The sequence below is a fragment of the Pollicipes pollicipes genome, unplaced genomic scaffold, assembly GCF_011947565.3.
Source record: "Pollicipes pollicipes isolate AB1234 unplaced genomic scaffold, Ppol_2.1 Scaffold_4295;HRSCAF=5057_pilon_pilon_pilon, whole genome shotgun sequence".
NCBI classification, from domain to species: domain Eukaryota; kingdom Metazoa; phylum Arthropoda; class Thecostraca; order Pollicipedomorpha; family Pollicipedidae; genus Pollicipes; species Pollicipes pollicipes.
The window spans coordinates 22,566,067-22,587,684 of record NW_023596461.1 but is presented as its reverse complement, the minus strand read 5'-3'; the positions used below and the strand labels follow the sequence as shown (position 1 = coordinate 22,587,684).

The window sequence follows — 21,618 nt, the reverse complement described above, 5'->3', positions numbered from 1 at the left end:
ATCGCACGGGCGTCCCTTTCAATTTGTTAAACCAATATTATCAGCTGGATCTTCCACCTATTGGATCACCGTAAGTGCCGCTGTAGCGTGCAAGCTTTCAGCCCTCGTAACGCCGGAGCACAAGTGCGATCAATCATGCCAGATGATAATTTAGTGGTACGCGTCATCCGTTTGAGTCGGAGTGTGGCTCTCGACGCGCTTGGGCAATTTTCAGGGCTATCGAGTAAATGAAACAAATCATAGTCCGGGCGTCAGCCAAACCATATAAACGGGATACGGCATTCCTGTCTAATGTGCGATCTGAATTGATGACAGCAGTGATATGCTCGCATATGGTTCTACGGCGCCGATAAGTGTTTAATGCATCTATCATTCAGTTAGACGTGAACGGCGAACTTAAATCGGCGAAAGATCGAACGATGCACGGAGTGATTTTCATCGACTCGGTGATCAACCCTTTCAAAAATCATTACGTAGATGCAAGCCTGCCTGCATACTGCAGCAGCCACGACACTTCCAAATGCTCGGTTCGATAATAGTGCCCGCTGTTCGCTGTTATGGGCTCCCACTGTCTTCCACTGTCCATCGAATAGTCTGAACGAGAGCCCTGCACCGGCGAGGCCGTGTTTGCGAGGGCCCAGCGCCCTGCCGGACGTCTATGGCGGCGGTGGCGGGTGTCTCGACCGGTGGCGGCGCGCAGCGTGGCTCGAGCTCAGCCGGACCGGCCGCGAGCCGGGCCGTCATCGCTGCCGTGCCGGCCTGGCCGGTCGCCCCGGCGGGGCGTGCGCTGTCACCACAGGTCACGCCTGCCTGACCGGCAGCGTCAGACACAGGCAGGCTGAGCGGAGACGGCGCCCGAGCGGATGCTGGTCTCGCGTGTTTCAGATCCGTACGCCACCGGTACCGTTCAGCCTCGTGCCAAGCTGCAGCGCCATTAGAAATGATGGAAATCGGGAATATCGATGGGTATAGATGTTCATGAATGAAGCGTGATGTGTGACAGATTATGAAAGTGAATGGTGTCGAGTCGTGATAGCTAATCAAACCGTTATCTAGGCATATCTGATAATCATCGGGCCTCGTATTGAATTTCGGGATGGAGCGCCAGCCTGAAGCAGACGACCTTGGGTCGGGGCCGGCGATGGCACGTGCAGACGCCGCTGGATCAATGCTACGGCCGCCCACCAGTTTCACAACCGCTGCCATGCGTGCCCTGCCACCGGCGGGGACTTTGCCCCGTCGCGTCGGCGGCGTTAAGGTCAATTGGGCGCTTATTTGCGCTGCCTGGTTTATTGTCGACCGGCGGTGGGCGTGGCGGCCCAAGTCTCTGGTGTTCGCTGCAGTCGTCGCCTCTCGCTCCACGTGTCACGCGAGCTGGCGGTTCAAACCGTCGTCGGCGCGTCTGCACGGGGTGGACCTGGTGCGTTGGCGGCGGCGGTTGGCTGTATGTTCACGAAATCATCGGCCGCCTTTAGATAATGGAGACGAACGACGTACCGAGCTTAGGCGTGCTCTGATCCGACGCCGAGCGAAATGAAACGACGTCAACTGATCGCGTTCGACGCGTCGCTCGCCAGGCTGGTCTCGATTTGCTGACGCTCACGCCAGAGGGCGTCCTGCTCGGCGCGGCACTGCCCTCCGGTCGCCAGCTGGCCGGCGTTCCTGCCGACAGAAGTGGCGCGCGGCCGAGTGTCCTGGTGCGTGGGTTTTACGACAAAGCCTGGTCGCTACGTTGGCCAAGGCCCGGCGGTGACGCATGCAGTGGTGCGTGACGTCACGGACAGGCCTATCGGCTCATCTTGTGTCTGTACGCGGGCCCGCGCCTGGTGCTGTCCCTGTGACGCACGTGCCCGGCCGCCGGCAGCTGGGACGTCCGTGAGGCGGCGCGGCAGGGTCGAGCGACGGCCGCACCACTTCACTGCTGAAGCGGGCTGGTGACCCGGCGGGTAGGCGCGCTGCTGGGAAGACGGGGACGTGACACCGAACTGCTGAGCCGGGCCGGTGACCGGGTGGGTAGGCGCGCTGCTGGGGTGACGGGGATGTGGCACCGAACTGCTGAGCCGGGCCGGTGACCCGGCGGGTAGGCGCGCTGCTGGGAAGACGGGGGCGTGACACCGAACTGCTGAGCCGGGCCGGTGACCCGGCGGGTAGGCGCGCTGCTGGGGTGACGGGGATGTGGCACCGAACTGCTGAGCCGGGCCGGCGGCCCGGCGGGTGGGCGCGCTGTCGGGGTCGGTTCAGCTGGCGCCGGTCGGAGTGACGGTGACGCGGCACTGAACTGCGGAGGACGCGGTGGCGGGATGGCAGGCGCATCTCACAGCGCTGGGGCTTTAGACGATGACGTTCTTCCAGACGTAGGGAATGGTGTCCGTGACGTCACGGCGGGAGGGCCATAATTGTCTCGCGCAAAGGTGACGCAATGGCGGCAATGATAACACACCACGTCCGATGAACGCATGCTTCTGTTTTGTCTAGGTGGATTTTCATGCCTCTTCAGGAATCGGAGCAGCTACCATTTTGTGTTGTTACGACCGTGCTGCTTACCGTCCCGCGCGCATTTTGCCCACGCTGTGCCTCTTGAATGGGTCAATGCAACGCTTGATTTCGTGCGCATTCTATTATCTCACAAAAACTTGCAGTGATATAGATCACTGGCATTTGACGAAGACTTATGAAATTATCCAAGTTTCTGTGGTTAGAAGCTCAGTGAGTTTAATAACTGCATTAAGCAAAGAACATCAATGCAATGGTCTACAGCCTCGACCTTCTTGAGAAGTGCCTCTCCCTGTGGGTTTCTGGAATAACCTCCGAAGTCGAGCCGTGCCAGGAAGGCCCACCAAAATTTAAACTGTGGTGATGATTTGACAAACTATGGAAAAGAACATTGCTGGGCGATATGCCATCACGGGCTGTGATAGCGCCAGCAAAGGCGAGCACACAACCTTGATTACACATGCAACGATTCACACTTTCCTACTGTGTTTTGGTGGTTGTGATATGATTCATCTAGAAGGTTGACTTCGTGCTTGTCAGGATCAGTAATACGGCACGAAATCACACGAGGTCATCAACGGAGGTCATGTGATATCAAATTATAAGCATCGAACGAAAGCGATTTGTGTTATCCGTCTTTTCTAAGCTGGTCGTAAGTATTTAATTTCCAAGCCGGCTCATGGTGTCCCATTTGTAGCGAATTGAGAATAGTACGAGGCTGCTTCAGCCGAAGTCTCGTAAATTGCACCCTCCCTTAGATGACAGTAGCTTTCAAATGCTTTTGTTGGCCTGAAATTTTTATGTCTCTTTGTCTTTGTGGAATAACTTCAAAAACACTTTTCCAGTGAGAGAGGGAGCTGCAGTGTGCCGGCTCGACCGCCTCTAGTTCGCCGAACGGGACACTATTTGGCTATTGACTACATCGGCTATCGTACGTCATGTAGACCGCAAAGCAAAAAACAAAAACAAAAACAACGAAAACATGCAGTGAACTGGTCTTACCTTGACTTCTCCTTCCAAGCTTAACTGTTAGCCCTTGTCATCCTTGTGGTAGTACTATGAAGCGTAAAAACGCTATCTTTTGTTTGATGCCAGTTGCAAAACTATGCTCCGTTATTTAGGTGGCTTAAAGGCTGAGAAGTCGGTCGAAAGTTTGGTTCTTGTTTTCAGAACTTCACGCGATCTGTGGCGTCATCGGTGACGTCAGACGTTCCTGCGTGAGGGTCACGGGGCTGTCGATTTTTTCAGTCGGCTGGTCGGATGCTGAGATAACGTTCACCGGGTGTAGCGGGTGATGCGGTGCCGGTGTAGCTGGCGAACTGCTGAAGCGAAGCTTAGCACCACCTTTGTGTTTGCATTCGAATGCTGAAAACCAAATGCAGCGGTGGTCCGGGATCTAAAACTTGCATTGCCAGATGTCTGAGACAGTTTTCGATTTGTCTGCCGAGTAGGGGCGAATGAATATTCGTCACTGATGACCGATGGTAACGACTATTTGTTTCCAGATCGGGGATCATGCACAGGAATACTAGATGCAGGCTGCGGCTTGCTGGCGAGTCCCTTATCAATCAAGAGCTCATGGCTAAGCTCTTGCTTTCTTATTCAGTGCAGCTCTGGTAAAGCCACGCTGACGTTACAGCTTAATATCTAGAGGCCTCGGTATTGATACCGTTACACAGTTTGTGATGGTTATCAGGCGTATCCAATGCATGTTTCATGTGCTTGCATGAGTTGCAATGTTGCGGCGCGAGCCCATGTTGCAGGCTCATCGTGGGTCAAGTCAAGCTTGGGTCATTCTAGGTTTCGTCAGTATGACGTCACACAGTAGGATACTTGATGATATTGCTGGTTTTGGAGCATATTGTCCATGCATGGTGACACATGGTGTGTCCATGCACGATTATTTTTCAGCACAAATTCCCGACGAGTTACACCGCATACCAATATGTCATTAATTACGATTTTCAGATCTCACATCATGACCCTCAGATATTCTTACGTCATGATTTTCAAATCTCTTCACGTCATGATCTTCAAGCTATCTCGCGTCATGACTTTGTATCTCCTCACATCGTGCCTTTCAGATCTCGTGTCATGATATTCAAATCTCCTCACTTCATGATCTTCGGGTTTTCTCGCGTCATGATCTTCAGATGTTATCATAGGCGTAGGAACGTTTCAAAAAGTGAGGGGCCAAGCTCAGGGTGTACTTCAGGAACTTTTTCTGGAAGGCGAGCCCGATGGCGGGGGGGGGGGGGGTAGGGATGGAGGTTGTTAATGCTCTTTATTCAAATGTCATGACTGCTATGCTCGCTATGCATCTAGAGCTGTTTATCACTGTTGCACAATCTGGCCTGTTCGACTCATCTGCTATTTGGCAAATAAGGCTATCCAGTTTCCCGAGATTATTCGTCCATTTTAACATTGTCTTTCCTGGGGAGGCGAAATTCCACGACCGGGTAGGTATTTTGGGTCATTAAGGAAGCATCTGCCCCCACAGTGTAGTTGCCAAAATACGGCCTGGATAAAAGCTGGTGAGAATTTTGAAAGTGGATCGATGGCTCACAGTGCGACATATTTTTCATGCGCCCACATTTCGCAGGCTGCCTTTCAAGAGAATAAGACTTGTCGCAGCATTTTAGGTGGAAACAAATTCGGTAGCTTGAAACTGCTAAAAACAATGTAACAAAAGCCATAAAACTGGAGATGCTCTTTTAAGAATCAAGCCACATAATAAGGTCCATCGGTCATATGTTCCTTGTCTGGGGCCTGCTCCTGTCCACCGTCGGTGGCCAGTGCTCTGACGCGGATGTCTCCCGCATGACTGACTGCGAACTGATCGTATGGCTGCTCTGTTGCATACTTTTGGACCAGCGTTACTACTACATGGTGCATGAAACACGTGTTGGACACCTGCAACAGTGTCTTCCCGAATTATCTTCCCCTTACACCACACCACCGCAGAAAAATAACCTCCGGGAGGCTGTCTGCCTTAAGTATGAATTGGCCCAACGGACGCTTCATTGCCCATCATGCAACGCGTAGCGACTTGATTTGCTTTTATGTGTGGGCACGAGCGTAGCCAGAGTCTTGCCAAGGAGGAACACAAGGTTGACAGAAGCCCATCTTATGTTGATCCCCCCAAAATCCCCGGATGTAGTTTACTTGTTTTCAAGTGACACGGTTTTCTCATTTTATTGTTATTTTTACCTTGTAACCAGAACAGAAACCAGGAGCTACCGTTAGCTCAATTCTGTTTGCATTTTGAGGTAAATAAACTGCAGAAATCAGGCGTTGAACGACAGCATGGAAGAAATCACCGGCGCTCTTAATTAACAATGTTTAGTTGACTCCTTATAAACTGATAGAATTCATAAGCTTTGTTAAAAAGTTGTCCTGGGCTCTACAGACATTGAGAACATATTCAGCCAATAGTAGCCATTATTTAGCCGTGCCCACCAGTGGACGAAAATGATGACGCTTCTGAAATGATTACCTTTAAACACTTAAATCAACTAGTAATACAAGCTATGTGACGTAATTTTGAGCATGCGCACTCCAAAATTTTAGAAATGCAAGCGTCGACCCCAGGCGCTGCAGTCTGCGCAGGCCGCGCAGCATCGGCCCAGCAGCTAATATTTACACGCGCCCGGGTGGTCCGCTAGATGCCCTTCGCTCGGGTGGGGGGGGGGGGGCAATTTGATCCCCTGAGATCTCAAAAACTAAGAAAGCTAGAAACACCAAATTTTTAGGGTGTGTTGACCTGTACGTGAACTCACTTAGGTCAAAGTTTCAGGTTCCTAGATCATGACCTTCGGGTCAGAAAAGGTCAAACAGGGTCAAGTTTCAGGTTGGTCTCCAAAGTGCCCCCAGAACTTAGATAACCGTTTCTAGGCAAAAGCTCACAGTCTCATTCAAGGCCAGTGACTTTGTTTTACCCTTTGATGGTCAAGGTGACCAAAATCATACAAGATTGCTTCGTGTTTTGCATTTGACTAATCGACAAAGATTACGCGAGGCAGTATATTCCTAAAACAAAATGTTGATCTGGGTCAATTTAGGTCAATGACCCATTCAGACCTCTAGGAAGTCCATGGAGGATGTATAATGCGGTTCCTGCTAGCAATAATCTCGAAATGAGCACCAGAAACTATCCCATACAGCAAGCCCTAAAGTAACAAAACAGGTTGGTTTTCAACTTGTGGTGACCTTCATACCTGACGTAAGGTCAATGTAATTTGCTCATTCAATATTTGTGGTGCCTAAGGAAGCATGTCAGAGATGTATGGCTTCGTCTAACACTCCACTGTTGGATCAGATTCAAGAATTCCCTAGAAATTGCCTTCGCTGAAACCATGGCCTGACTTTGACCTGCCATAGGTCAGTGACCTCACAAGGGGAATCTAAATTTTTGACGCAAAACGATCCGCTATTCAATTGTCTACAGCTATGCAAAATTTGGCGCGGGTACGCCGCGCCGTTCGGAAACTATTGTGGAAAAACATTCAGAGCGTCAATTTGACCCCCACCCGAGTGCGTGTTAAGTTGTGGCCAACGGGTGGACGAAAATGACGACGCTTCTGAAACAGTATCCTTGGACGCTTCATGATATCAGATCTCTTATTTAGAAGGCACTCTGAGGGCGTATTTCACGTGTGTAATTTTTAGACTGATGAAAAGCACGAATTGGCCCCTAAAGCACCGCGAAGCGGGGCTGTAATCTAGTGGTTGAACTGGAAGAGTGAAAATAAAATCTCTATTTTTCGTGTTTTCGCAGATATTCATCTGTCCAGAAGACAGATTAACAAGGCGCCCGCCACCTGGTGGCACTTGCAGTGGCCGAAACTTTTCGGTTTTACGGAAGTTGCAACCCAGACGATCCTTGTCTCTGCTCTCGAGTTTGCGGGCGGGCATGTTCAAGCCTTTTGATATAATTTGTTTCAATAATACATTCTGAAAAATGAACGTTCTTAGGCAAACATGGCATGAGCTTGCTCGCTGCTTTAATTCGTTTCGATCCGCGCTATTTTAACAATAATGAGAGCCCCACTCTACTTAACAATAATGAGACCCCTTATTTCCTTCCGGGCAAGGGGCCTCTTGAGTAGAACACCAGGGGTACATTACCGTTTCCGGTCAAGGGCTGAAGGGCCATTCCGTCCCGCCGCGAAGTGTCTTCTTGCCATCATTCTGGTGGCAGGGGGCGGGATCTCCTGGTCGATCCGGAGGCCATTAGAAGGATATATCGTATCACATTGTTCCCATTCCTGACACGGGAGGTCTTCTGACCCGCGCAGTTAGCCCCGGATCAGCACAGGAACCCTCATTAACGCAACAACATCCCTGATCATCGCAGGGAGTCCCATGTTGTCACATAGACTTCAGTTCCGTGTTTTTTTTTCTGTGCTCTTCAGAGATATTGAGTTCTCCTGACTGTAGGTTGTAGCTGAAATAGGTTTCCTAATGCTATTATTATGGCTAACCCATGTTCGTCTTAAAATGCTCAAGATCCTGTCAAAGCTGATTACTGATAAGAAAGCTACGTAATATGGTGCTGAACATGCGTGCCCGTAAGTCGGCAATAACAGCCCCGACGTCCGGCGTTGCAGTCTCCATGCCGTGCGGCGTCGGGCTGTAACGCCTCGCGGCTGTAACACTAAGCGATGGTCAATGAGCAAACGAAAAAGATGACGCATCTTAAGGGAGATGGCTGGTGAACTAGGTAAATCAGGCATGCATCTTTGATGAAGTGCAAAAGTAAGCCAAATACAACCTTAATCTGAAAAGTGGAGGGGGGGGGGGGCATTTAACATTGCTGCCCCCACCTTGAAAAGTAGGGGCGCCATGGCCCCCCTGCCCCTCCCCCCCCCCTGTTCTTACGCCCATGGATTTAATTACGTCAAGACGTTTTGCCACACACTGCATTCAGCATTCATTGCGAAATGTATGCAAACGAAGGTGTTTCACGAAGTACTCATTAGTATCCCCATAAAAGACAACCGCTCGTGAGGCTATTCCATCGGAACGTTTTGCTTCGATCTGGCTTGAGGCTGTTTTTCTGTACCGCACGTCGTTCTTGTTTAATACCCAAATCCCTTTTTCAACCATATCGTTCCTTTTCGTCCAACAGTTACCTAGTTGATTGGCGTCCACGCTGGTTTCAATTTAGTACGACATGATGTGCGTAAAGACAATCGTGCTTACGATTTAAAAATGGAATGCAAGCTGGAAATGCTCTAGACCGTGCGTCCCATGCGTTTCAATTTAGTTAGTACGATATGATGCGTGTAGATGCAATCGAGCTTACGATTTAAAGATGGAATGCAAATGGAAAATGTTCTAGACCATGCGTTCCTTGATCTGACCTCTGCTGTCATCATTGACTTTCAGGGTGACATGTTTTCGTGCGTGAGGGCTAATGTTGTGCTATGCTATTAAAATACTCAGACGTACTGCACCCTTTGGGATTGGCAAGATCGGACGGTTTGTTTTGGAGGGTTTGGCGACATTCAGGGGGCTTCTCTACCGTGAATATGTATGACTGAAAACATGTAAGCTATTGCTAAGAAAGCATTGACATGTTCGCCTCATTTAGTTATCTTTGAGAGGCCTACGTGCTATATACGCCTGCGTGGAGCATCGGTCTGGTATATTGGCCATGGTGTGCAGAAAATGTTATATGTAAGGCATGCATGCATGTAAGCATCTTCTGACTCCTTCATGATGCCACATTTCCTATGGAACCAAGGCGTCAATTTGTGATGTCTTGACTTGAAATCCTGAAGTATATATAGATACATAGATAGATAGATATATATATATATATATATGTATATATATATATATGCGTATATATATATATATGTATATATGCGTATATATATATATGTATATATGCGTATATACATGTATATACGCGTATATATATATATATATATATATATATATATATATATATATATTTTACTTGTAATCCGCGTTGGAAATACCCAGCTTGAAAATGATGAGTATTTTGAGCACCCAGCCTGATGTTCTATCTAGCTTCTCTTTGCTTTCGGAACTGTGCGGCTTGGCGAGGTATTCCTTCTCTGTTTACACAATTTGTATGGCAAGATAGGAAAAAGAATGCGATTCAAACTATCTCAAGGAGCACCTATGTGTTTTGAGATGGTCAACGTAGATTTTAATCTTAGGCGTTCAAATAGCAAAAGTTTGTACCTACCTCGACCAGTGTTCAATGTACACGATACCGTTCGCCTTGTGTACCCGGTACACAAGGTGAACAAGTCCACTAAGTCTACTGATTCAAACTGAATCACTGCACTGAATCGCTGGCCAAGTCCACCGATTTAAAAAGCAATAATAGCACTTGTGTTGTGAGCGGACACAGCAGACCGGCGGGAATGTTGTGTTTTAAACGATGGGTGCGAGCGGGGCTGGCAAATCGTCGTGATCGGGGTAAGCTGTTCACTGGGATATTTGCATTGCGACAGGCGGTTTAGGTTTAGGTGGTTTTGAAACATGGTTCGTAATAGTGTCAGAAATGCTCAAGATTCTATGGCCTGCTGTCCATTCCAATGGACGTGAACTGTCGCTGTCCTCTCCTCGTGCCTTCCGGGACGGTGGACTGCGGCGGCGGCAGTCACTGGGACCGGCCGGGTCTGACCGATCGTCACCCGCTGACGCCGAAATGGCCCAAAGTACAGCAAGACTTGTTGGAACTGGTTCGTTCCCACCGGGCATTGAGAACGCTGCCGGCAGCGCTCTGCTCAGCATTGGAACTCGGTCACCTCCGTGCCGTCAGCGCGAGGGCGGTACACAACCGCTGCCTGGCCCGCCGTCGACGACATGCTGTGACTGCCCGTGCCGTGGCCGTGCTGTGCCGGCCCTGTGGCAGCTTCGGCCATGCCGTGTCGTGATCGGGAAAGGGCAGGGTGCGAAGGCGGCGTCCGCCTCACCGACCGATCCGGGCCGGTGCCGCCGTCATTCGTTAACACACCGCAGCCATCTCAGCGGTCGGCGCCCATGGCTGGCGGCCGGCCGCCGGGCACCAGGCCGTCAGCAAACCCACCGGGTCGCCGAGTTCGCCGGTGCCCCCGCCTCGGCGCCGCCCGGCCGGCCGGCCGGTCGCGCTTTATATATATATATATATATATATATATATATATATATATATATATATATATATATATGTATGTATAGGGACGTTTGCAGTGTCCATATATGTGTATAATGACCGTCGCCGCGGCGCGAGCGGTCGGCTCACCGGAGCCGTCGCCGTGGCCCGAGCGATCGCCTCACTTATATACTTTATGTATATATATATATATATATATATATATATATATATATATATAAAGTATATATGTCACGTATATTACGATTGAAATGGTGTGCAATAGCTCGCCACGCGGGCTATTTTCGGCGATAGCCAGCACTCCCAGCAGCATCGGCTGTGTGCCCACGATCCGGCTCTCACACTGAAATAGCCCGGCGGCAGTACGCAGTTCTGCCCCCCCCCCCCCCCCCCCCTCCCCTGCAGCAGTTCGCGGCCCGGGTACGACAGGGCTCGCGTGAGCTGTCGCGGTCGGGCCGCCGGCTGACGCTCCAGCGCGCGTCAGCGGCGCACGGTGTGTGCCTCCGCCGTGACAGCCGGTCATCGCCGGCCGCACGCGTCCCGTCACGGCGCCACAACGGCGCGATGGCCACCGATAGCCACCGATGGCGCTGCGGCACGCGTCGGCGGGCGCGCAGTGTCCCCTCACAGGCATTACCGCTCGGTTCCCCGACCCGCGGAGGCGGTACGGCTCCGCGGTGTGGGCGGACGCCACGCCGCTGCCAGAGAACTGTCTTCATCGCGCACGCATGCTGCGTGTGTACCAACACAGAGGCGTGGGCACTAGGGACACCGCTTACGAGGCCGGCCGCCTGCACCGCGCTGCTAGCAGCGTTGCCAGCGTATGTTCATATCACGTGTGAGCGGCTCGGATGGCCGCCTGGACGAACAGTGGTCGTGTCCTGGAAGCCAGTGATGGTAGGCAGGTGACGCTCTCGGCTCGAACGTCAGGCGTGCACGGCCGCTGGACGCCCCGCCCGGCCCGAGCGTTCGTCTCACATGAGCCATCGCCGCGGCCCGAGCGGTCGGCTCACCTGAGCAGTCGCCGCGGTCCGAGCGATCGCCTCACCTGAGCAGTCGCCGTAGCCCGAGCGGCCGCCTCACATGAGCAGGGGCCGCCGCGGCCCGAGTGGTCGCCTCACCTGGGTCGTCGCTGCGGCCCGAACGATCGCCTCACCTGAGCCGTCGCTGTGGCCCGAGCGGGGGTCTCACCTGCCGCGGTGCGTGACGGCCGCCGACCGGTGCTGTCACAGCAGGCGGTGTCACAGGGCGTGCTGCCGCCCTAGGGGGCGGTGACCCGGAACGGAGGTGCCGTCACAGCTGGCGGCGCCACTGGGAGCGGTGACCCGGACCGGCGACGACGGTCCGGCCGGCGCGGCGACTGCCGCCGGGGCTGCTGGCGGGCCGGGCCGGGCCGGGCTGGGTCAGGCCGTGCCAGGCGGTGACCGGGCACGGCCCGGCCGCTCGGCGCCGGCAGACAGTCGATAGCCGCCGATGGACGGCCATCGACGCTGGCGGTGGCGGTGGCGGCCGCACCAGCGGCCGCATCACCAACACGCGCCGTAACATATTCAAACTCACGTAGCGGGCAAGGGACACAACAATCATCGACACATCCATCGGTGGAGGCAGTCGCGGCCCGCTCTGCACGACGGGCTGGCCGCGCTCCGTACCACATGTTTCATTGCCCTCGAGCACCTGTAGTAACTGGATTTCGTGGCCCCTGGCGCGTCCGCCAGGGTACTCTGGCATTGTGCTCTCCGACACCCAGTCGCCAGCAGACGTCCCGTCCGGGGACCGCCCGGAGTGACGGCGCCGGGCACGGTGCGGCCGGATGAGCGTCGCTCGTGCGTCGGCGCCGCTGAGCGCCCTCGACAGCGGCCGCTCTGGACCCGTTGCCGGCCCAGCCGCCCGGCCAAGTCTCTGGCCGACAAGCGCTAGCCGCCGTGCAGTATTGACGGGCGGACGCGGTCGGACCTCCGCCCTGATGCGGAGCCGGGGCGTGGCTGCGCCGCTGACCGCTCGCTCCGTCCTGCCATTGATCATCGCCGACGGCTATATCGGGGGCGCAGCGGGCGCGGACGGGCGCGGCGCGGCCAGCCTTCAGCGCCTGGCGTCGTGGGCGTAATGGCTCCCTCGAGAGGGTCCCGGCACGTCCGCTGAGGAGACCCTGGCCGTCCAAAAGTGACGGTAGGGTGGCCCCTGGTGGGCAATGTGTGCCCGGGGGCGGGGGCGGGGGCCGGGACGAGGAGCGTGAGGGAAGTTTAGGGTGTGTGAGGGGGCTCAGACGGAGCTCGCACGGTTGGGCCAACTGCTGGTGCAGGGGCGATATGCTCCTGCGGACGGCGGCCATGGCGCGTGGACCTGACGCACACGGCTCAGCTGACTCTCCGTGTGGCATGTGCCAGATCAGGACGTCTTACCGATAGAACGGCGATGAGGACAAATATCTACATTCGGGATCATTTCCGGTCTTCTTCTGGCGTCTACTGTAGCGTCTTCCTGGATTGAGTCTGTCTAAATTTCTGGGGCTTGGTGGTCTGGGTGATTGAGGTTGGGATTTTGTGGTTGGCGGAGGTAGGCCGTGCAGCGGCGTTCAACCTTTTAGAAGTGACTTGCTACTAAGGCGGAAGGGTCTTCAGAGGGCTAATGTAAACCCACAACAGGGTTCAGGGCAAGGAGGGCGGGGATAACGGTGGTGAGCGAAACAGGAGGCGGTGATGTGGTCACAGCCACAAGCGTAGCAGATACCACACAGAAGGCAGAGGTTGCGTTTGTCTACATCGTGGTAAGTGCAGAAAGGCTTGCGTTTTTTTTTTCTCGGTTCTCAAAATACGAGCAGTGATATTGACAGCTTCTTCAAGGCGTCCTTGTGATAAGCAGCAAAGCTGTCGTCGGTTAGAATTCTCTAGCATGTACAAATGTCAAAAGCTAAATAATCAACTCCTATCCCGTAATCCAGCGGCTTGATTGGAACGAATGAATCGGGACCTGCACTTTGATGGCCGTACCTTGGTTTGAGGCGCGAAGGCGGTTAGATAATCCACTTGCTCCGACGTATCCGTGTCTGGGCACCGATGTCACGCTTCACCTTGGGTGTCGGCGTTCTTCTACTTTGATAGGAACTGGCCAAAATCCAGCTTTCAGGTCCAAAAACGTGCGGACTTTGGGTTTTCTAACGATTGGAGAATGTCTGCAGCATTGGGAATGCTGGCAACGGGTACAACTGTCATGGCGTTTAATTTTGCGGAATCCACACAGATACAATAAGCGCCATCTTTTTAGGCACCACAATCACACGTGACAGCCAAGGGGATATACCTTTAGGGATGATAACTGCCCTAGGCATATCGTGTATATACTTGTCCGAGATTGCCATTTGTGTCCGCGGAATATGACTTTTGTGCAATAGGTGGATTGCTTGGCGTGTTTATAGCCATTTTTGTGACGTGGGCAACCGTTGGCTCGGAATCTTTTACGGCCAAGTCGTTTCTCTGATATGTGCATTAAATTGAACATTTTCACGTTTTCATTCGGCTCTTAGGCTGGCTGCTCAGCTTCTACACTGTTAGTTTTAATCTGCTCTTCTTTTTGAAATGGAGCTTTGTCTAGATTTGACCCTTTCTCAAGTAAAAGTGTCTACCTGTCAGGTAAACTATTGCCGAATAAATGCTTTTGTTTTTTTACCTTTGAAATTCCGCATTGGGTAAAATAATCCCAGGCTCATCCTCAAAGTGTGGAGATGAGGCCCTTTGAGTTCAAACGGATTGTTTTCCAGCAGTCTTGTTTTTTACGGTTGACGTTTCGTTCGGGCGGATGGCCTAGGGCACAGATGTATGCTTTCCGATAGTCATAATAAGTTTGTTTCTTCGTCTTGACAGCCATGCTTTTGCTGCAAAGGGCTTTATCTTGTCTATTAAGGCAAACGCTTTATCTTTTTTCAGTAGTTGATTATTTAAGTCAAGAAGGGCATTTCTTTCACTATGAAAGTCGACGCCTAGAATCATGTTGTGGCCTAGTCCCGCAACTACACAGCATGAGTAGTACTTTTGGGTTTTACCCAGCGTGACTAGAATTTTATAATCCTTGTGACTGAAAGTTCATCACCTAAAGCAGATATTAATGGTACGTTTTCTTGATTTGCTGCTTTAATTAAGGCGTTATCACATAAATTTAGGAATTCGTTGCTCGCCAGCGATTTTTTAGCTTCACTTTTCCAAAAATGCAAAATATGTTTTCACCGCACCTGTGGAAGCTCCGTCGCTAGACGAACTCTCACATTCTGCAGAATTTTCGCGCAACTTGTCAAGGGGCCTTGATGGCCTATGTTATACTGCGCATAAATTCCGTCATTACTGGTTGTGCTCACTTTGACGAACTAATGCTGGGAATCTGTACCAATGGATGACTGATGTATACCGCATACATCAAGATTGCAACCGAAATGACAACATCGCTATCACTGCTGCATACCGTCTCGTAACTGGGACAGCAAAATATTCCTTTTGGCGCAATCGAGAGCATTGTTGTACGTGGCCCCAAATGAAGGATCTATTCCGATGTTTCTACGCAAACCTGCGCGATCCCGGTATTTTGAAAGGAAGACTAAAACGCACGACTCAAAAGTCGACAGGCACAATCACAGTGGACAGATACCAGACAGGCGATGGACAGCAGAAGAGCCAATGAGCGGGCACGTACAACACAAGCAGACGCGCAAGGAACAAGGAATGGGAGGTAGCCGCTGCACTTCTGGAAGTCTCGCGCCGACGCCAGTATGAAGGTGACACGTATATCGGTGCACAAGGTTTGACTTGCGGTTACCGTTCTGATTCCTGTTAATACTCTGTCCAGTGCAGGTTGGCATTGCGCGTGACGAAAAGGGCACCCACGTGGTCAGCAGAAGCACGGCTCCAGTGCCGTCTGTGCCGCCGGTATTGATGTGCTGCATCTATATAGTGCGCACAGGAAAGAAGCTAGCAAATGCTCGCGCTGCCTTGATTGAGTTTCCATTGCTCCGTGGTCAGATCAGCCCTTGCAGTCGGTCTTCACTGCATGAGTCATTGGTACGGACATGTTGCACTTCTTCAGCCGAGCGAGATGGTCGGGCTTGAAGGCACCGAGACTAATCGACGTAGAATGTCATTGCTGTCGCGTCTCTTCATGCTATATTGCGCCGAGTCTTCGAAAAGTCGTTCCTTGATGGGTAAAACTTGCAAAGCTACTGTGTGTGTGTGTGTGTGTGTGTGTGTGTGTGTGTGTGTGTGTGTGTGTGTGTGTGTGTGTGTGTGTGTGTGTGTGTGTGTGTGTGTGCGTGCGTGTGTGCGTGCGTGCGTGCGTGTGCGTGTGTGTGTGTGTGTGTGTGTGTGTGTGTGTGTGTGGTGTGTGTGTGTGTGTGTATGCACACATATACATTGACATAATAAGAATGCATATTTTGGGAGAGCCTCACAGGATTAATTGATCCCAGACGACGCACTGCTTACGCGGAAATCTCCGCCAACATTGCCCGAATGCCCAAGCGGGAAAAGGCATTTACCCAGCGACCTTTGCAAAAGCAGAATCTCAGTCAGCTGTCGCGCTGGGGTCGATGCAATGAAGTGTGCCCCGAGCGACCGCTGTTACTCTACTCAGGTCATTTCCAAGGTACTTATCTGGTGCTGTGCCCCCGGGAGCCGTTTTTGTCTTATTGCGGTGGCGGCCGGCGGGGAAGCCCCGTGTCCTGCCGCCTGGCTCGCCTGCCCCGTGGGATGGCCACACGAACCGCCTGCCTGTCAGCGTCAGCCGCGTCCCCATTAGAGCGGGATCCGGGTGACGGAACCCGGGTTGCTGTGAGCGGACTTGCGGCCGCTGATCGCCGGCCGGCCGTGGAGCACCCTCTCTGCTTCAGCAAGACAGCTGACTGCATCCTGGAACTGTTTATGCGTATGTCTCCGGCGGCGCAGCCCACCGCGGGGAAGTTCGACGGCGAGTCGACCGGGAATCACCGCAGAGCCGGCGCAGGCCTAGTGCGCAGATGACCGGGCGGTTCAACAGGCCCGGGCGGCGGGATGCGGATATGCCAATCTGAAGTTCCGCGATGCGCGGCGTTTACTGGTCGTGATAGAGGTGTTGACTGATGAGGCGGCCGCCGCCGCGCTGTCACTCGTCGCCCCCAGGATTTGCCTGTGCGCTCCCCAGCTCTGATAGGATCAACATCACATCCGCCGTCCAGTAAACAGGCTGGCGTCGGCCCCGCCTCACGACGCGGCTGCGCCCGACCAACACGTCCGCTATACTTGGTCACCACAGGCGGTATTCTCCGAACGCGTACGGAGGCTTCGCTTTCTATCTCAGACGGAGCTCCGGCCCGAGAACGGACGAACTTGTCACCGAAGTCTGTCCGCGTTCTCTACACTAAAAGTTGTCGGCATCCTTCGACCAAGACTAACACCATCGCCACGTGGACCTGGAGGCCTCAGCGGGGCGGTCCGCCGGCCAGAGGGGTCGACGGGCCGCGGACCGGCGGGTGCCGGGTCTCGGGGCCCGCTCCGGCAGCCGCTCGGCCGGCCGGGCTGCAGACGGACCGGTGCCGGGCTGACGGCGACGGACGCTCGTCCGGCCGCCTCTCCCCACAGCGACTCCCGGCGTCCGTCCCGGCAGCGACGCGGCCGTGACCGGCTCGTCAGTCCGCGGCCTCGGCCCGCGACAGGCCGGTGACGTCACGCAGTGAGGGTAGGGCGGCCGGGACCGGACACTGCCCGTGTTGGCAGGCTGTGCGGTGGGGTGGGTTGTGAACATCCGATATGCGTAGAGAGTCACATCTCCTTATAACTGACAAACGACGGCGGAAAGTGGACAACAGTTTGACCTCGTGTGATGCCTACAAAGAGCTGATTATTTATTCAGTGCTTTTCGGTGTCGCCATCAACAGAATGCTTCGGATGCCTCGAAGCCCACTGAAAACGTCCACTTGTGATCGCCTGTAGATAGCGCCTGTGGTACCGTGAAAGTCAGTCGCCTGAGCGACTATAGTTGAGAGTGATCTTGTTTTTGCCGTCCAGAAAACCCCGTGTTTGTTCGGAAGTCGTATCCCATGCAGCGGGCTGGGTGGCTGTTGGAGCTGCTGCCTGGCAGACAACTTTCACCGGGGCATCTCTTGACCTTGATCATCTCTTACATAGCAATCGTTTTATATTGTCACCGAAGCTTTAGTGCCAGATTGGCCTAAGCATTGGTGCTTGCTGCTTGTCAGCCGTCATGCTTGGCAGTTTGGCGCTGACTGCTTTCATTATCTCACTCTTCATGTATTCTATTTTGTCATAGATCATCACCACTAAAACGGAAATACTAATGTTTGTGTGCTTCTTTTACCTGCTGTGTCGTTCTTAGAAGGGAATGCGGCGGCTTGGGCAGATCCATTTTCTAATTTGGGTGTTAAAATACCGTGCTATGCGCCGCTTTGGATTAGGGCTGGCTTTCGGTCCCTTGTTTGTGACGATGGGTAGAGTAAAGAACAGATATCGGCAAGGTTATTCGGGATCTGTAACGAGCACTGTTTTGACATGGCCTTTCCCATGTCCTCGTTAGACACGGCAAATCACGCGCCCGGTCTCACGGGTCCTCCGCAATGCTGGCCTGTGCTAGTGAGCCACTCCCAGTTAATGGGAGGCGTCCTCGTTACGCCCAGACAGCGCATCGTTTGTCCTGACTCTTGTTTCTCATGTGAATTACCAGTACACGGCGGAGGACGCTGCTGGCGGCAGCACCCAGGCCTCGCTGTGTGCCGTGCGGGCTGAACATACCTGCGCATGACACGTGCATTGCCCCACCAAACGTATGGCAGCATCCTTGCGCTCTCCACTACGAGTGATAATTGTACTTGGTAAAGCATGGGTGAGGGAGGAACCGAACGTAGAGCAAATATTTGTTAAGGCGTTACTAGATATGAAATCTTTATCGAATTTAATTATATGAAATCGCTCGGCGAGGGGACCGGCAGACTCGCACTAGGTCGTTTCTCGAGCAACTTGGTAGCCAGGAAAGCCATCCTGTTGATTAGTTTACCACGGACTTTATCGACACTTTTATTACTCAGGACTAGTCCGAAAAGATTTTCATCGTGACCAGTCACCCATTTGCCAAGGTCATGCCAGTCAAGTGCCTGCTAAATGGATGGTACGTTTAACTTGTTTGCAATCATGTGACTGGTTTGTTATATAAATATAATCGATCTTGCTGTCAGTGCTGTCAGGCCTTATTTACTCATCCAAAATAAGGTTTATGATAAGGCCTTATCCACCCTATCGTGTCTGAGGGCGAGGGATCATCAGACGTCAAGCTAGTTCACCTAAAATTGCTCCTTTATGTGTGTGTGTGGGGGGGGGGGGGGGGGCGCAAAGGCCGATGAGTTAGCGCGTCGGAATCCTTAGCGCGGATTCGGGTATGCCATGGCCCGGTTGCGACGTGGCCCGTGAGCGCTGTTACGGCCATTACGGTCACTGACACAAAAGGGACGTGCGTCACGTTCCCTTTTTAATAATAAAAGACAAGACCAGTATGGCCCCATTAAGGCCATTCTTATGACCCGGGAGGTGGTATGAAACCAAAACTCCGGACTTCTGTAGATAACTTAGACCACGAACAACGCGCACGTTTTTATCCTAATGCTCTATCCATATTAATTCAAGTCATTGCATGGGGCTGTCAACCCTCGTACCTCCTGCGGCGCTGTTAAAGTGGCTTCAGTTTGAGGGATTCGTGGGGCGCTGTAAAAGGGGCTTCCGGCTGCAGGAGTCGAGGGGCGCTGTAAAAGTGGCTTCAGTTAGCAGGATTCGTGGGGCACTGTAAAAGTGGCTTCGGGTTGCGGGAGCCGTGGGGCGCTGTAAAAGTGACCAGTTTGCGGGATTCGTGGGGCGCCGTAAAGGTGGCTTCGGTTCGCGGTAACCGTGTTGGTTTATCACACGTCGGCTGGAACGGGAGTGGAAGCCCTCACCCGGTGACCCGAAATCATCGCTCGGGGCCGGGCCATGGAGCGGCGGCCGATCAGCCGTCAGCTGGGTGGTCCGTCCGAACTTTGGCATCCAGCCATCGACCGAGCGCCTCATGATGGAGCAGCGCGGCGATAACACCGGGCGTCTATCTCGATTACGGCTGTGATTATGCGATCGCGGGGACAGACAGCTGGCTGTGGAGCAGGGCAGGACGGTAGCCAGACCAGAGTCCCCCTGGCTGATCGACCGCCGCTGGGTCGGGTGGCCTGCCAAGCTGTGGGCTCAGCTGGCGACGACCAGGGAATCAGATAACCGACATTGGCTGACCCTTCCAGCACCAATTGGTCGGAAGAATTATGCTCCAGCTTCCCTGGTACCCATCAGTCTTTCGAACGCAATCATTGTTTGACCTCACAAGGCTCTCTCTCTCTCTCTCTCTCTCTCTCTCTCTCTCTCTCTCCTCTCTCTCTCTCTCTCTCTCTCTCTTCTCTCTCTCTCTCTCTCTCTCTCTCTCTCTCTCTCTCTCTCTCTCTCTCTCTCTCTCTCTCTCTCTCTCTCTCTCTCTCTCTCTCTCTCTCTCTCTCTCTCTCTCTCTCTCTCGCTCTCTCTCTCTCTCGCTCTCTCTCTCGCTCTCTCTCTCTCTCGCTCTCTCTCTCTCGCTCTCTCTCTCGCTCTCTCTCTCGCTCTCTCTCTCGCTCTCTCTCTCGCTCGCTCGCTTACCACGTTACATCCGACTGTTGTACACTCAGGACTCTCCCCTCCCCGTTTCCTCCTACCCATTAATACAAGCACTCTTTCCACCTTTCCACCTTCTGTCATTTCCACCTAGCGTTACATGGGTATCTCCGCTCCGAAGTCAGGGCGAACCTAAACCAGCTGGTGGGTCGCACTTCCACTGTTGGCTACCCCGAGCGTCACTCGCCGTGCGGCTGTCGGCCGTATCGTCTCTATCGCCATATGTTGTCCACCGCAGGTACTACCGCACGACCCGCAGTCGCGCCGTCAGTTCGTCACCTCTGGCTGTTTGCGCAAGGTGCAGGAAATTCAGGCGGAGCCCGGTACGGAGCTGCGCGAGTACATCAACACCATCAACAACTGCTTCCCGGAGGAGATAGTCAGGTGAGGTGTTACTACTCCCGGCATGTTGGTGAAGTTGCTGCCTCTAAACAGCGACGCCATCCGATGCGTGCCGAACTATTGGCGATTCAGATCAACAAGAAGAGCGAAGCGCTACGTAATCCAACACGCCAAACCTCGTGAATGGGTTCTCCTGCTTGCATTAGGAGCGAACGGATTGGCACGTTTGGCCGTCAGGCGCCTGCTTTTACCACAGTCTAAGTGGGAGTAAGTGGGTGTGTCTCCTCAGTGGGCGTAAAATAACGCGTATCATGCAGGCGCACGATTAACGCGATACAGCGCAATCCTTGCGCTTGTCTTTAACACAGCGTTCTGCTCTGGTCAACAACTTGCTTGCTGCGAGCGTATGCGCTAAGTTTTAATGAGGGATGCCGGCGTGACCCCGGCCGCCGGCACTCGTCGACAGGTATTACAGTCCCGGCTACTCGGAACACCTGCTGGAGCGACTAGAGACATACGAGCCCGTTTGGACGGACGGCGCGCGGGAGGACTGGCAGCAGGACACCCCACCAGCCCCGTCGGCCCCGCCCGCAGCCGCTGCCGGCATCACCGCCTGAGGGCAGCACCGGCGGCCAGAGAGGCAGCGCTACGACCGACCGAGTCCGTGCCGGGCCCGACCGGTGACACAGAGCAGCCGCTCCATGCACCGGCGGCCCGACAGGTGGCGCCACGACCGACCGAGTCCGTGCCGGACTCAAGCGGGCTGTCTACACAGAGCGGCCGCTCCGGCCGACATGCGCGCTTCACATCAGTCCTGTTCACAGTCCTTCCTAGTCACTCGTGCCTAGTCTTTCAATTTAGCTCTTAAATCGAATGCGTTACCCATTCACTGTAAAGTCTTGAGAATACACGCATCGGTACGACCGTCCTGTTACATCCGTTTGGCGCCGCAGGTTGTCC

The 21,618-nt window shown here is 53.4% G+C and overlaps 1 protein-coding gene across 1 annotated transcript in view; it reads left to right on the top strand.

The window, feature by feature from the left end:
- Positions 1-21,582, top strand: part of LOC119096897 (sperm-associated antigen 6) — a 78,085-nt gene extending 56,503 nt beyond the window's left edge. The window contains exons 10-11 of the mRNA XM_037219889.1: positions 20,555-20,700; positions 21,125-21,582. Of these exons, the coding sequence (XP_037075784.1) occupies positions 20,555-20,700; positions 21,125-21,275 (297 nt within the window). The 3' untranslated portion in view covers positions 21,276-21,582. The remainder of the gene's footprint in view (positions 1-20,554; positions 20,701-21,124) is intronic.
- The last annotated feature ends 36 nt before the right edge of the window (positions 21,583-21,618 follow it).